Source organism: Apostichopus japonicus, chromosome 16 (assembly GCF_037975245.1).
Source record: "Apostichopus japonicus isolate 1M-3 chromosome 16, ASM3797524v1, whole genome shotgun sequence".
In the NCBI taxonomy this organism is placed as follows: domain Eukaryota; kingdom Metazoa; phylum Echinodermata; class Holothuroidea; order Aspidochirotida; family Stichopodidae; genus Apostichopus; species Apostichopus japonicus.
Window position 1 is genome coordinate 34,984,693 of NC_092576.1, and position 17,074 is coordinate 35,001,766.

At 34.3% G+C, this 17,074-nt stretch overlaps 1 protein-coding gene and 1 long non-coding RNA gene across 6 annotated transcripts in view; one reads left to right on the forward strand and one right to left on the reverse strand.

Annotated features, from left to right (window-relative positions):
• LOC139982402 (uncharacterized) overlaps nucleotides 1-16,829 on the reverse strand; it is a 33,528-nt gene extending 16,699 nt beyond the window's left edge. For 2 of the 3 annotated variants that reach the window (XM_071995223.1, XM_071995221.1), the window contains exons 1-7: nucleotides 16,579-16,829; nucleotides 5,084-5,196; nucleotides 4,477-4,606; nucleotides 3,753-3,824; nucleotides 2,617-2,688; nucleotides 1,727-1,798; nucleotides 272-343 (exon numbers count right to left, since the gene is read on the reverse strand). In XM_071995223.1, the coding sequence (XP_071851324.1) occupies nucleotides 272-343; nucleotides 1,727-1,798; nucleotides 2,617-2,688; nucleotides 3,753-3,824; nucleotides 4,477-4,606; nucleotides 5,084-5,186 (521 nt within the window). In that variant the 5' untranslated portion in view covers nucleotides 5,187-5,196; nucleotides 16,579-16,829. Of the gene's footprint in view, nucleotides 1-271; nucleotides 344-1,726; nucleotides 1,799-2,616; nucleotides 2,689-3,752; nucleotides 3,825-4,476; nucleotides 4,607-5,083; nucleotides 5,197-12,054; nucleotides 12,327-16,578 lie in introns of those variants that run through there. The other variant, XM_071995222.1, reaches the window with a different exon arrangement.
• LOC139983561 (uncharacterized) lies at nucleotides 6,104-11,026 on the forward strand. 3 transcript variants are annotated; one of them, XR_011798742.1, is made up of 4 exons: nucleotides 6,104-6,632; nucleotides 7,520-7,683; nucleotides 8,947-9,065; nucleotides 9,565-11,026. It is a non-coding gene; the product is annotated as an uncharacterized lncRNA (long non-coding RNA). The 3 variants fall into 3 exon arrangements; XR_011798741.1 differs by having other exon boundaries at nucleotides 6,105-6,598; XR_011798743.1 differs by having other exon boundaries at nucleotides 6,105-6,425.
• Nucleotides 16,830-17,074: the final 245 nt, after the last annotated feature.

Genomic DNA, 17,074 nt, shown 5'->3' on the forward strand with positions numbered 1-17,074 from the left:
TATTTGATATATATATATATAGATATATATATATATATATATATATATATAGATATATATATATATATATATATATATATATATATATATATATATATATATATATCTTTCGGTCTCGCTTACTTTGTTATTTGTTAGTCCATCATACCTGCTGTGACATATCAAGTGATATTAACTTGTAGATTATTTCCAAGTGACGAATCGATTACTATGATAATATCTCAGGAATGTTTTCGTTATCCTGAATAATGAAGCTTATTAAATAACTCACAACAATTTCAAGCTTGTAGTGTTATCAAAAAGTCCTTTCGGTAGACTCTTCAGGTTGTTATACGACAAATCCCTAGAAAGACAAACATTTATCATTAAATTACAGTGTCAGTTTGTTTAATGTTGATATTTTAAACCACTCACTTTAGACAGAGTATCGAATTCATTAGCAAATGTGTCTGTGATATCGGCGATCATTATCATTATAATCATCTTCATCATCATCATCATCGTCGTCAAAATAATCGCTATAATTTTCATAATTATCGTTATTATTATAATTATCATGACAATGACGATGATCACGATCATGATCAGTATCATTGATCTATTTTAAATAATTAGGAATGCAAAATTTCGTTGACTGCGTCATTTTCGGTATTGTATTTCAATATTAAAGATGTTTTATACACACACACACCCACGCACACACATATATATATATATATATATATATCTATATATATTATTATTATTATTATTATTAGAGAAAACCAGAGAAATAAGATATGACTCATAATTGACAAATAAGGAGTAAGTTTTAGAAAATATATTGGAATTTTCGGTCCCCCTGGGACCTTCGTCAGCAATACTTGGCAGTCGAATGAGAAGTACAAAATGTGACACAATGAAAGTATGACGCTAGATAAGTGTAAGTTGCAGTGATGGTATTAAAACCAACTAAACCATGACTATACAGGAAGCGGATTAAGGAGCAGAGAACGGATTACATATGCTTGTAGAACTGATAGTTGTTAAAGGGTCCCAAGTCTTTGTTGAGGCCGGTGATGTGAGACTTAATACGAAAAATCCAATCGATTTCTTTACGTTCACAAAAAAAAATCTATTCGTGATAATTTTGCAGGATTCCCAGTTTCCGAACATTTCAGTCTTCATGGTCATTCTCTAAAAAACCTAAAATGTATTTTAATTGCCTCGAACTTCAAATCAACTATTGAACGTAAACGTAAAGAAATCGATTGGATCTTTCGTATTAAGTCTCACATCAACGGCCTCAACAAAGACTTGGGAGTCGGGACCCCCTTAATCCCAGGGGGACCGAAAATTTCAATATATTTTCTAAAACTTACCCCTTATTTGTCAATTATGAGTCATATCTTATATCTCTGGTTTTCTCTAATCATATTTTCTTTTGGAGTAAACGTGGATTTTCGTTATATTATGTATATATATATATATATATATATATAAAGCAAATTCCAGATAAATGTTAGGAACTCTGTCAATACGCATGCTTTGAAACATGAGTTTAGTACAACATTTAGCATTAGAAAAGTGTCGCAACTTGTTGAATATTCAGCACATGTGTTGGTGTCTTTTATCTACTTTGGGGTCCTACCTCAAAACGTATATGATGTTCCAAAATAAAAATGATAATAAAGAGAGTGATATAACAGATATCTGCCAGCAAGCAATTTCCTTAATATGTACTTACAACAAAGACAAATGTATGAGTTTCTTGAAAATTGTTGTGGGTAGTTTCGTCAAGACGTTGTAGCTGATATATCTTTGTAAAAGAAAATGGAAACAAGATGTAAAAATGATATGTTACGATGATAGAAATACATATTACCTTCCAAAGAACATACCATATATGCAATCAACACTAATTAAGCAATATGTATGGGTTAAAACAGTTTATATAGTAATAAAAACATGTATTGCATAGTCAATTTACTTCTAATCTTGTTATGTTACCAAATATCCGTGTTAGGTGCTCTTAGTAGCAGAGTTAAATATGTCTTACTCTTCTATGATGCTATCAATTTAAATAGAAAATCATGTGTTTGGTTTGTTCTCAAAGGCGTAACAAAATTGTAATCATTAGTCGTTAGCTATATCAAATCATTAATTAATCAAATGAAATAGAAAGAAGACAAAAAATATTACAAGCATTTAGGCTGACAACAACTTTGAAACAATCTGCTAGTTTATATCACTAGATTTGACAAAGCAGATACGATTGACTAACAAATAACGTTAACGAAACCGAAAGAAAAGAGAACATTCATGGAAAGAAAGAAGTTTCGCATTTCTATATATATATATATATATATATATATATATATATATATATATTTATACCAAACATCATGACATATGTTAAATATTAAAGATAAACCAATGATAGTCATGAATAGCTTAAATTATATTAAACATGATTGTCTACTACTTTTAGCAGTAAATAAAGAGCTGTCAAGATACATTATCATTTAATTGTGGTATAATTAATACTAAGTAATGAAGTAAACCAAAATAAAGTTAGATGCTGTCATGAATATACAAAAAAAAAAAAATTAATATATGTAACGAGAGTATGCTTACAAGGCTGTTAGCTGGGTTGTGTCATAGAATGTTTCCTCGTGAAGCTCTGATATGTTGTTTCTTGAAATATTTCTGTAGAGGAATTTCAATTTCTGGTTTACTTTTTAACACTAAACTAATTCGTACATATTTTTTAGCTAAAAGCTAAAACATAAATACTGGTTATTACCACTACCAACAGTACTGACATATCCGTTGTGCACTGGGTGTATTTTGCTATTGTCAGGAATGTTTTGTAATAGATGATGAATCAACTAAAGTGGAATTAGACACTATAATAGCAAAACGTTGAAAGATTAATAAAAAATAGTAAAACAACCGTTGATAGGTTTCACTTCAAACGTTGTTTGGATTTGAATTGCATTTGTTTTATTAGTTGTGAAGGAAAGAAACATTCGTTGTTATTCTACGAAACTGTTACTAACGTTTTATTGACTGTTGCTCTTTTTTTTATAAACCCAGTACCACCAATTAAAAATCACTTGTACATCTCTAAAGAAGCCTATGCCACGTTAAGAGAGGCCACCCACTGTAAATTGCTTGATACGTTTGTACTGTGAATAACACAAAGCCATTAATCAGTATAAACTGAAGTGTGTTATAAAACCGTAACACGTGTTACACCTATCAGCAGATGCTACTGTGGAAAAAAATACTAACATACGAATTCATTACCCAAAGCCTGTTCTACGAATGACTGGTTATGAGTCAAAGCAACTGTCCCCAAATGTCTGACTAGTAAGTGTACCTTGGTGAGATGGTTCAAATGGCATATTTTCAGCGTTTTACAGTAAAGTGTCATCCGGTTGCTGTTAATATGTGGACGAAATATTGTCAAAACCTTTAGAGAAGTCCGGTTAGTCTAGTCAATCATTATGCATAGGATTTTATGTTCAGTCTTTTTCGTTTATAAATAACTCCTTCTCAGCAGCAACTGGTCATAAATCTAACACATGTTAAGAAGTTATTAAACACATTAATTTTAACTGATTAACGGGTGCATACCTTTACCAGTTTAGAACTAATTAAGGCATGAAAAACGGCTGGAGAGGCAAAAATACTGTAGTTGTTGTTGAAGGAAACACAGAACTAATATATTGTTTTGATATAAATCAGACAAGGAAACAGTTACTTACAACATGTTAAGAGAGGTGGTCAATCTGAAGGTGTCCTTTGGAATCAAACTGAGGTAGTTTCTAGAGAAGTTACTGTTGAGACATTATAAAATATGTAAATGAATACGGACACCTCTATCCGTTTACTATCTTGAAAGTTTTAGGTTATGGAATGTTTATTCAGCTCATAAGAGATAAACAGTGTAATGAGAAATTCATCATCATATATTGATAATAATGCAGGACAAAATATTTTGTATTTGCTACAAAGATGTATTGATGTTTAACGACTACAAACAAGTGATTCTTAATAAATAAAAACTACATATACTTTTAGAATATTATTCCGACAAAATTAATACATACACACACATATACAACAAGGGTGCATTCTGTACAATCGTAGCACTGGGTGATACGCCCTCATCGGTAGTTATACGAAGCCAGTTTATACGCTTTCACACACCAGTAAAGTCACTGTAGTCGAGTGATACGGACTTCGGTCTGTGACACAGACAGGGATCGAATCCTACCTTCCTCCCTTTTTTCACCGTTTATTCAAATAAATTGTTGATTGTCAACCATTCGATAAACTGATCTGTGTGGGGTTATTACATTATGTATAACGTACCATGTATGCAGTTACTATCCATGTTGCTTTTAATTTCTGGAGAGTTTGAATGAGTTAAATAGTAATTAACCATTAAAGATGCAGAATTACTTACGCTGAAGTAGACGTACTTACGCAAAAGTAACATTTGATGGAATAACCAGTGACAAGTTATGCAGTTGTCTTCTAGAACAATCAATACTATAACCTTTCCTCGTTTCGTTACATCTACAGATTCCTTTGGAACCGCAAGCATATGGTAGTTCTAAAGATTGACAAATCAAAATACCATGCACCCCGTGTAGGTAATTATGTTTTGCAATTTTATCGAGATTTGGTATTTATTGAAACGTGATATCTATTTACTTATTTTTAAGGGGAAGGTATGCTGAAAAAACATATATTCGAGTCATGTGATATTAAAATACATTTTTATTTTCGGCGACTTTGCACTCCCTCAGAACGACCATTGAGTATCCCCAGCTTCCAAGATATCACAGGAACTGTACTCATGTGTATTTTGCCGTTTAACAGCACCAATTTTGCAGTAATTAACTTTCATTCAGGTTTGCTTAAAATCACATTAAATATTAACTTTAAACAACTATTTTAAAGATGTTACCATGTTGTGTATAACATATTAAAAACATATGTTATTATTATTCACTGAAAATATAATTGAGTTAGCGAGACAAATGAATGGGCACATTTACACTTTGGAAATAAAAGAAGGAAACCTTACCGTTGGTTTCACACGGTATATCGTGGCCTTCTTCTGCGTCGTTAGTCACGGCACCATTTTTCGTCACCAATATCAGAAATAACAGACTCAAGGCAATCTTCATTTTGGAGATTCTATTAAAATTATAGCATACAAAAGACTAAGACCCTCACCCATGACGTGTCGTATAAGGCAGATAAATAACAATTGACTCATAATTGATAATTAGTACTGTTTTAGAAAATATATTATTGGACCATGGACATGGACATGGTATAGACAACCACGTAACATCCGCTCAGTGCTGGTTCGCACTAATCTCGCCCCACCCAGTAATGAGCCTGAGGCTGCCTGACAGTGGTAACATCCCCTGTAACAAACCTAGATGCTTGGTGTGCACACACCTCGACCCCTCCCCCGCATTCCTCCACCGGGCCTCAGGTACTACTCTGAGACCTGGTAGATTTGGTTGCGACTCAGCCAATGTCATCTACCTCCTATATTGTTGCAAGTGCCCCCAGGTCACCTATATTGGCGAAACCAGCACTAAGTTCAGACTTCGCTTCAATAATAACAAACTAAGTATCCGCAAAAATAACCCAGGTTTCCCTGTTGCCGAACACTTTAATCTCCCCAATCACAACTTATCTGATTTCAAATTTGTCGTTCTATACGGCTTCTTCAAAACCGCTCATGAAAGAAGCAACCGGAACTAAAAACTATCTTACGCCTCAACACACACAACAATGGGCTCAACAGGAATCTCTCTTTAATGAGTATACATGCTAAGCTAAATACCAATAATGTCTAGTTTCTTCCATTTCATTAGCACAACTGAAGAACAGCCGTGTTAACGCTCGAAATATATTGTAACCAATTTAACGTTCTTAGTAATAAAGTTGGAAATGAAAGTATCATTTTTTTTCCTTTTTTGTTTCTTGTGGATATATCTTACTTTCCAACACACACCAACAGACATGTCTATATATATATATATATATATATATATATATATATATATATATATATATATATATATATATATATATATATATATATATATATATATACACTCTAAAAACTGAAGTGCTAATTTAGTAGCTCCAACACGGTGCTAGTCATCAATTAGCACTTTAAGAGCTAGTATCTCAACCTTCAAGTGTTAAATAACTTGCACCATACCAAAGTGCTATCGCCGCAGTTGTGACGCACTGCACTTGTTAAGTGCTGAAAGTTTCGTATTAACTTTTGATTGGCTGAAGGCGGTGACGTCAGTAACATGCAACAATGCTATTGGTTATAACCAAATAGTTGCATATCGCATCGCTAGACGTGACAACTGACGAACGTTCCACCGGCAGACGTAAGTTTCTGAATTGAAATCTGTGAATATTCTCCAGAGTAAGGAATATTTGAAAGCTGATATGGCGACCTTTCATGAAATTTGAGTGATCATTCATGTTTTCAATAACCTAGCTTTGCTGATGACGTCGGGAATTTCCTTGAAATAATACCTCTGTCGACGTCTTAGTGATGGTAGCCTACCACTTATTTTCATAGGTCTATTCACGTATGTAAATGCCAAATGCGCTCTGATATAACATTAGGCTATGCCAAGTTTATGATTGGGCGTATATAGGCCTAGCCTACCTCCTTATTGTAACATTTATAAGGCCTAACTTTATGGCCGCAAATGGCGATTCGATTGAGGTGTACTACTGGTACTACAGTCTGCGTTTGCACAAGTGGCCATCACATAGTCGTAACGTATAAGAGAGGCAGGCCCAATGCAATAAGTATTGGTATTGGTTTATATGCCAATGCCTAAAGAATATGAGCCGATGGCCGCTAGACGACCACAAGAGAACGTTTTGGACGGCCTGTCAGTCCATATTACGCTTTGAATTTGTGGTAGCCTAGCCTAGGTCTAACATTATTGTGGTAACAGGCCTAACGTTGTGTTGTTAATGTTACTTTGCAGTGTAAGGTCTGTGTGTGATTGCCGACTACAAAATGAAGTAGCCTACAAAGTACAAGTACAAACCATACTTCACAGTCATACATTATTCAGGTTTAAAGAAAAATTAAAGTAAATGTAAACATAAAATAATGATCAGAGTAATTGTATACATCCTATTCTTATTTGACCTTCATAGTGTTTCCCATGTTTCATGCATCGCTTAATGTTGTGTACCCTAATGTTTGCCTTGTTTGCACCTATCAAGGAAATGATGACTCCCAATGTAAATATGCTTCATTTAAGATGTTCTGTCATGAAAAGTGAAAGACTATAGGTAGGCTTAATTTTCCAATTAATTTGAAACAAATTTCGGTGAAACTTTAAACATGCTTTTTTTTATACTGTTTATAGACTCAAGCTTTTGCAGAAAAATGAAAGAAACCTGATATGTTTTGGGATTCATTGCATGTTTTCTTGTTCTATTCTTTTACTTGTAGATTTTGCAAGACTTTGAGCAGATGTATGGAGATCAGGTCACCAATAACTTTTGATGAAATGGGAGGGTACATTCCCGCTTCATTTGGAAGTACATAGCATGTACTCACCAACTCAGCTCTGCGGGACCTTCAGTTTGAATTTGAAGAAACAGAAAAGTCTGAGGGTATGTTTCAAAAAAGTGCTAACATTTTGTAGTCATGTGACTCTCATTGTGCAAGTTCAGTCAAGTTTTCTGTAGTGAATATTTAGTATGTTAGCTCTTTAAAAGACTGCTATAGGTGAAATCATGTACAGAAAAGTGGCAATGCTGTTAACAGTTTGTCTGGGAGTCTGGGACCCAACTTTCTTTAAACATACATGGAAGAAATGAATGAAAGTGATTAAACTAAAACTGAATTACATTCCAATCTAGATTTTGAAGAAGACTTAAGTTCTGACACCATAGAAGCTGGTGGGAGCTTATGTGATTGGTGGGCATCTACCTGTCTAATGATAGTTCATTAAGTGGTATTATCTCCTGCAGTCTTATGTGAATTTTCAAGTACTGAAGCTAACTTGGCTAAACTGATCCATGGGAGGGGACCCATCACGAATGTATCCAAAAATTGAGGTCAAAGATCATTTAAGTGTCAATTCAGGCTGCAGCGTGTGAATCAAAAATAGCCAGATCATTATCAGATTGCTCGCAAATTGTTGAAATCAGTGGATTAAAACTTGTATCCAGATTTCAGATCAAAGGTTATAACTATTGGGTCTAAATTTGTAGCCAGTTCTTAGGCCCATTCACTAAAACTGATTAAGCTGGCAATCCTGTTCACTTTTGCTTTAATTCCAGCTGTGGAGTAAGGGTAAACTGAAGGAAATTTGTTTCTTGAGCCACGTACTGTTAAAGCGCTGTGGGTGGAGGGGTGTGTTATTATTCTAGAAACATTCTAGAACCAATGTTGTAAGTCTGGTGGTGTAGGGTTGTACCTGTATAGCCACTTGCTTGGTTCATTCATTGATACGAGTTACTGTACCACTTGATGCCTTAGTTTCCTCAATCCAACAGTGTATTCAATAAGCAAAAGTATTAATTTCCTGGCCTAACCAATTTCAATTATAGAAGAATCCCAGAAATCCTTCAGTCTTCCACCATATTTATTTTAGTGACTTTGAAAAGACCTATGACTGTGAAATTGACATAGGCCTATGTAATTGGGTTCAGTGGACATAAAAGTATATCAGAATAATGTTTTTTTTTTTTCTTGGCATGCAGTGCCTACGTGTAATTTGTATATTGCAATTTCTAGAGCAAGTAGTAGGAACAAACAATTACTAACTGACACGTCACACTATTTTGTTGACATATACATCTGTTTTGTTGAGATATGTAATCTGTTTTTATGTTTTTCATTATTAAGAAACTTTTCATTTTCTTCTTTAGAACATGCATCCAGGTACGGTCTCTTTGCATAGGTTCACCTATTGCCGTCTTTCAACACAAGGAAAAGTAGAAAATGCATTCGAGATGACAATGTCCGTTACTTCATCGCCTGGCAACCAGTAAGTTGTTTTGTGTGTTGAGTGGGAAAGATCTGCCAAAATTCATGCAGAGTGATCAATCTTTAACCATTTGAGCCTAGGGGATATTGGTACTGACATTCTGTCCTCTAGGCCTCAGCCCCTTGGCTCAATCTGTGCTGGGCGGTCCAGGTAGGTGCTCTTATTAAATGTGTCTTTCCTTCAGGAGATAAGGGTCAACCACATAAAACTATCTGATCCAGATGTGGGTTAATGTAGACTATTCTGTACCTGAGCCAGATAATCCTGTATTATAATCAAGTTATATTTGCATGTTCTTGTAGCTGGTTAGTTATTAATATGGATTTTATATTTGGTTAAAACATGGCACAAGCCAGGCAGCAGTTCAGGCAAGATACATAATAGTACGGTTAGTGATGCAAGCAGGATGTGAAGTAATTGTCAGCTGGACTAGTTGAAGTTTTAAGAAATCAGCACTATTTTGGAAATTAATGCATGAATTAATTTCCTTTCTTCTTAGATCGGAACAAATGTGGAAGAATATGCAAAGAAAAGCCAACTCAGCAGAAAACAGCCACACCTCTTGGCCATTGGAAGCAATGTGACTGACTTGCAGCACTTTTTTGTAGTTCTGGATGGAGTTGCCCTACCTGTTTCCAGGCAAGCATGTGGAATTGTAGCAGCAGCTACAGATATTCTAATGAAAGTTCATTATGTTTTTATTGTAGCATATGCGGTGCAGCTCACAGATTTCTACACCTTTATCCAAACTGTGGTGTATGGCATACCTCCATCAGGTCAAAAGATAAGTAATCGTGTAAAGGAGATAAGGATTGCTTTGCAAAATGTGGAGTAGAGACTGTTCACAGTTTAGTTTAAAAGCATAAAGGAAAGTTTTTTGCAAGCGTGTCTGAAAATTTATTCGTTTTAATTACAAGCATTAATCTCTTTCATGATTTCTCATAACGTTTCTTAAGTAAGTTGCAATGGCCATTTTGTAGTAGAAAAACATGCCGTATGTTTTATCTTTGGGATCAGTGTTTCAATTCTTGTAATCCTTTAGAGCTTAGTATGTAGCTATTATCTAAAGTGTAGTTGGATTTTTGACATTAACAGAATTATAAGGCCTACAACACAGGGTAAACAAATACAAAACTGACCACTACACAACTTAGACCCACATATATCTCTAAAATCATCTCCAGATGAACCTGGTTGTGATGGATAAATCAAGTTTTGACCAGTTATTCAGGTTGTACAGTTGATAATTTAAGTTGCTTATAAACATGGGAGGGATACTGCTTGCACCAGATCTCAGCCACAGCCACTCACATGAATTACTCATTAATAATTAATGACTCACAATATGTCAGGCACTTGTTCGCCCTTGGGAGCGTAGGTTTACCTAACTTAGTCTTGATTGGGTGTTGTCACTGTTACTTTTATCTTGTTTTAAAACATTCATTCAGACTGTTAGAGGATATTCAGTGTTTCAGTTTATTTTTGACCCATTTGGGGATCAAGTTGGTGTTATTTTCATTTGACTTCATGAAAAGAGTGGAGTGAATAGGTTTGAAGATGTTGTTCAAAATAAGGGACCATGGAAACTCAACCTCATTGGGTGGTAAAAACTGGTTTGTTTATTTATTTAATTTTTGTCCAATCTGAGATCTTATCCAGTTGGAATCTGGATTTTACTGGATTGTACTGGATTTTACTGGATTTTAGGGGTGCATAGTCCCATCTACTGTCAATATCACTCAGTACTAATACAGTAAATTAATATCATGTTTTAACTTAGTAACATCCATGGCTAAATGTAAACATAAAGTTAGGCTAGAACACTATGCATGGATATACTCTAGCACTTCTGGTCAACAGCCTTAAATTTTTATAGTAAACAAAGGGCTTAGCTGACATACTTAAGCTAATCTGTCTACACTATATGGTTTAAGTCTAACTCATGATTTTATTTCTCAAGTACAGGAAGCAATAAAATAAAGAAAGAAAAGAAATGTGTTCCCTTTTATTTCAGTCAGGTGATGCTGTGTTTTGACCTACCCTTTACATTCCATATTTTGCAAGTGATACAGATTCTGAGTCTACAGTAAGTGGTGCTCTGTACACCCTAATACTGACCTAAGGACTTGCACTTACAGGTGCCTACTTTGCTCTTTCCAGTGCTGGTGGTAGCACTTAAAGTGCGGGACTGTTGCAGCACTTTTCAGGTGCTGGTATAGTTAGCACCATTGAGAGTGTTATTTATAGCACTTAGGGTGCTGTCCCTCTCAGGGCTCTTGGAAAGTGCTGTAAAATAGCACTCTATGTGCTGTTTTCAGCACTTTGGTTTTTAGAGTGTGTGTATATATATATATATATATATATATATATATATATATATATATATATATATATATATATATATATATACATATATATATATATCTATATATATATATATATATACACATATATATATATGTATATATATATATACATCTATACACATATACATATATATATATATATATATATATATATATATACATCTATATATATATATATATACATATATATATATATCTATATATATATATACATATATATATATATTTATATATTTATATATATATATACATCTATATATATATATATATATATATATATATATATGTGTGTGTGTGTGTGTGTGTGTATTGTGTGTGTCCAGAGATATATTGTACGTCCAGGGGTTCGAAACCGGTAAGAAAGGTCGCAATGCCACTGTGGGCATTTGTCACCTGTATTACACAATACTAGTTCTGTTTTTAGTGACGTAATTTGCCTTACTCTAGAGATCAAACATGATGCTATCCAACTCAAAATCATTGTCATTCCTAAAGCAGGACCTCGAAAGAGATACTTTAAACAGAATCTGTTAAATTACTTGTACATAAATGACAATTGAATATGAATATTTATCTATAACTGAAATTGTAATGAGTTGAAAAATCCAAAAAAGTGAACAAACTTCCAGTCTCCATCCGGGAATCGAATCCAGGCCTTCCGATGTATGTACGGACACCCCTAACTGTTATGTTCGGACAACTCCTACCAGGCATTGTGTCTGTGTTATCATAGTGCCTATTCCAACGTATTTTGAAGGCTACAGAAAGTGATTTCAAAGCAAGCCAGAATACATATATATTGCCAATGTAATCTGATATTGGCAATGAACCATTAACTTCTTTGAATCAGCAATGTGTATTAGCAACAGAATGGGAGTCGAAAACAAAATTGAAAGATAAAGCACATGATATAAACCTGCATCTATTTTCATACGTTTATAACACCTTTGCGTGACAAGCAATGAACGAAAATGAAAACAGACTAAATGGTGGATAAAAAATAAAAGAGTAAAACAATGAAGCATTCATGATGCGAAAGGGGAAGTATGATGTTAATGTTTCATATCTTCTTTTACAGCAACTTCCTGGAAAATTTAACGATTAAGAAGCTGTCGGTACGTTATACATTGAATATAGACACAGGTCAACATAGTTTGAAGAAAACGGCGTTGTCTTTAATTAATTAATCATTAATTAAGTAATGGCACTTGAATGTTATACTAAATATAGTCTAAATTATCAGCAGATATCGACTAGTGATTGACATAGACGATGTTTGAAGTATGTATTTTATTTCCTCCTGCAAGCAGTAACTCGCAAAAGAGCCTCATTGGCTTATCAAAGCCGCAAGCTGACCGAAGTCAGTCACTTACATTCATATTTAACGTCCATGATTATGAATTGCCAATTGTCAACAACTCTGTAACTGGACGACATACATTAATCTTGGAGTGACTCGAACTGGGGACCTTATGATTGGAAGGCACCGGCGTTAACCAATGAGCTAACGTTCCTTGTCTTTGCAGAGTTGTAGTAAAACTGTTACAGTTGTGAAGTTGTTTAAAACACTGTTATTTAATATTCATATGATGTCACGTGCATACAAAACAAAACAATAACAGAGAACTATGTCCCAGCATTATTCCAACTAAAATGTGAATGTCCAATGAAAAGGACTTATTCAATTGCTGATCTATTGTTATTCAAACTGTACTGTTACTTTTGTTAAAAGTCAAATTTTTATAGTGAAAATATGAAAAATAACCGACACTCGTCACCAATATTCTCTTGGCAAGATTGCTCAATTTAAAATCAGAGTGTAAAACTTACCGAACATTTTTTTTTTACTTTAGTCTACTAAACATGATAAAAGAAAACACACAATTTAATTGTTCATGCACAAACAATGAAATAAGTAACAATCGCAGTTTACTTTTATAACTGAAATGACCGTGACGAGACATGGTTGTAATTGAGCAAGCGCTTGATGAGATGGATTGTTGACAATTTTATTTACTATCACCTTTGAAATGCTGACGATTGTCTTCTTTTCAATGCATGTTTGTACCAAATCTTCCAACATTTTACTCGCTTCCCTTACCGAAATGCCAGATCTGGCTTTATATCTGGTTTAATCTGGCCAGATCAAGTTTTATCTGGCCATATAAAGCCAGATATAACTGGATATAGAGACAATCCAGATATGCAGATAAAGTTTTATCTGGCCATATAAAGCCAGATATGACTGGATATAGAGTCAATCCAGATATGCAGATCAAGTTTTATCTGGCCATATAAAGCCAGATATAACTGGATATAGAGTCAATCCAGATATGCAGATAAAGTTTTATCTGGCCATATAAAGCCAGATATAACTGGATATATGGAGTCAATCCAGATATGCAGATACAGTTTTATCTGGCCATATAAAGCCAGATATAACTGGATATAGAGTCAATCCAGATATGCAGATCAAGTTTTATCTGGCCATATAAAGCCAGATATAACTGGATATAGAGTCAATCCAGATATGCAGATAAAGTTTTATCTGGCCATATAAAGCCAGATATAACTGGATATAGAGTCAATCCAGATATGCAGATAAAGTTTTATCTGGCCATATAAAGCCAGATATAACTGGATAAAGAGCCAATCCAGATATGCAGATAAAGTTTTATCTGGCCATATAAAGCCAGATATAACTGGATATAGAGTCAATCCAGATATGCAGATCAAGTTTTATCTGGCCATATAAAGCCAGATATAACTGGATATAGAGTCAATCCAGCTATGCAGATCAAGTTTTATCTGGCCATATAAAGCCAGATATAACTGGATATAGAGTCAATCCAGATATGCAGATAAAGTTTTATCTGGCCATATAAAGCCAGATATAACTGGATATAGAGCCAATCCAGATATGCAGATAAAGTTTTATCTGGCCATATAAAGCCAGATATAACTGGATATAGAGCCAATCCAGATATGCAGATAAAGTTTTATCTGGCCATATAAAGCCAGATATAACTGGATAAAGAGCCAATCCAGATATGCAGATAAAGTTTTATCTGGCCATATAAAGCCAGATATAACTGGATAAAGAGCCAATCCAGATATGCAGATAAAGTTTTATCTGGCCATATAAAGCCAGATATGACTGGATATAGAGTCAATCCAGATATGCATATAAAGTTTTATCTGTCAATATAAAGTCAGGTATAACTGGATATACATCATGTTTATCCAGTTATACTTGACTTTATATTGACAGATAAAACTTTAAGATTGTATGCTCTTACATAGTGTATTTTCATAGAGATTTACATTGCACTATATTGTGGTACTGCACTTTGCATATATATATATATATTTCAATAGTAAATCACTTACAGTGTATACACTAAGTCAAAGGGGGAATAACTATCTCTATCTGGGTTGCTAGGCAACCACAGGGTCTTAGCTTGAAACAGGATGACTCAGAGGTTGATTAAGTGTGAAGGCCACGTTTGAACAATGGACATATGTATTTTGATACTTTGTAGGAGTGAGATAGGAAAGGGAGCTATGTGTACACTAGTGTCCACATGGTAGGAGTAAAGAGCAGAAGGAAGTTTAACAGAAAGGATTGGTAAATTAAGAAAAGGTGATGGAGATTCATAAATAATATCCTATTGATGTCAGGACATTGGCAAAGGTTTCTATAGTGAACTGAACAGTCCGAAGTAAGGAAGAAGTTTTTGGAACGGATGGCAACAAGGAATATATTTTGGGACTGAACTTCGATACTGAATGGAACATATATCGCCCTCCTGGAACTTATTTATTAAAGCAAATATATTAAATAAAAGAATAGCACAACGTTATTTAGTATCAACATCTACAGGACCACAGAAGAATAAAGAACTCAACCTTCAAGTATTATTTTTGAACAGCGGTCATTTTATGACCATAGCAGTCGGATTAGGTAACAGCAAGGAGCTTGCACATTACATATTTCCACTTTGTTCCAATCCAGTTGAGTTCTAGAACACAGCTGTGTTTATATTTTGTGTGTGTCTTGCTCTCTGTATGGGTCTCCGTACCAGAACAGAGATAACTGATCACGCTGGAAAGTTAATATCAATGCTAGTCCAGTTTTGGCCACTTATTTCCTATTTGATTGACATTTTAGCCAGATATATTTTTTTATATTGGTCATATAAAAGTTTATCTGGATTTTCTTTATATCAACCAGATAAAGTTGTATCTGGCCCAGATATGGATGGCAACAAAATTAGCCAGATAAACTTTTATATGGGCCATCCCAAAGTTTATCTGGATTTTCTTTATATCAACCAGATAAAGTTTTATCTGGCCCAGATATGGATGCAATAACATTTAGCCAGATCAAATTTTATATGGGCCATATTAAAGTTTATCTGGATTTTCTTCATATCAACCAGATAAAGTTTTATCTGGCCCAGATATGGATGCAATAAAATTTAACCAGATCAAATTTTATATGGGCCATATAAAAGTTTATCTGGATTTTCTTTATATCAACCAGATAAAGTTTTATCTGGCCCAGATATGGATGCAATAACATTTAACCAGATCAAATTTTATATGGGCCATATAAAACTTTATCTGGATTTTCTTTATATCAACCAGATAAAATTTTATCTGGCCCAGATATGGATGCAATAAAATTTAACCAGATCAAATTTTATATGGGCCATATAAAACTTTATTTTATATCAAGTTATATCTGCCCAATTTTTTATCTGGCCAGATATAAATTCCAGATCTGCAGCAGATCTGGCCCAGATTAAAATTCCAGATCTGGGCCAGATCTGGATTTTTATATCTGGCCCAGATCTGGGATTTCGGTAAGGGTTAGTATTTTTTTTTCTCTTGTTGTTATTTCTGCAACAAAACGTTTACTCCGATTACTCCATAACTTTAAGATTCATTGTATCATAATATATAATGTTTATTGAACAAGAACGATAATAAGGAACCACTCACCTGGTGAATTTATGAGTGAGAACCATAAGTCATACAATAAATGCTCTCGCAGTTCCAACACGTGCACTAATGAGTGGTATATTAACATATGCTTAGCGAAAGTAAAACACTTATTATGTGAATATCCAATTTAAACTTACCTTTGAAGGAAGCACTTAAGATGGACACTTGTTACTTGAAGGCGGATATCGATGCGGTGATAAAGGTATTGTAACTTGTTACCGCAACTCGTTAAGGAAATTCAACATTTCTTTGACAAGGAGACATATACTGATGTTTCCTCTTTGATATTTTTCCACTTTTGTTCCCCTTTCTTTTCTCGACTGACATATATCGACGCGATGACAGCTACCGCACACTGTATTCTCCGAAAGTGAAAGATAGTATATCGACACAAAAACACAATGGAAATGTACTTTCGTCCGAAACACAATATAGGTCAGGCAAAACAAGAACGAAATGTTATGACGCTAAGATTGCTTTCTCCACTGTGTTTATACGTTTGAATAACAAGCTACGATATGGATGGAACTACCCCCTCCCCACCACCACTCCTAGATCACCGACCCTCCACTCTCGGGAATCATCGCCCCAGCAAGTGAAAGATATGCTGAAATAAATGCCAAAGCTGTTAAG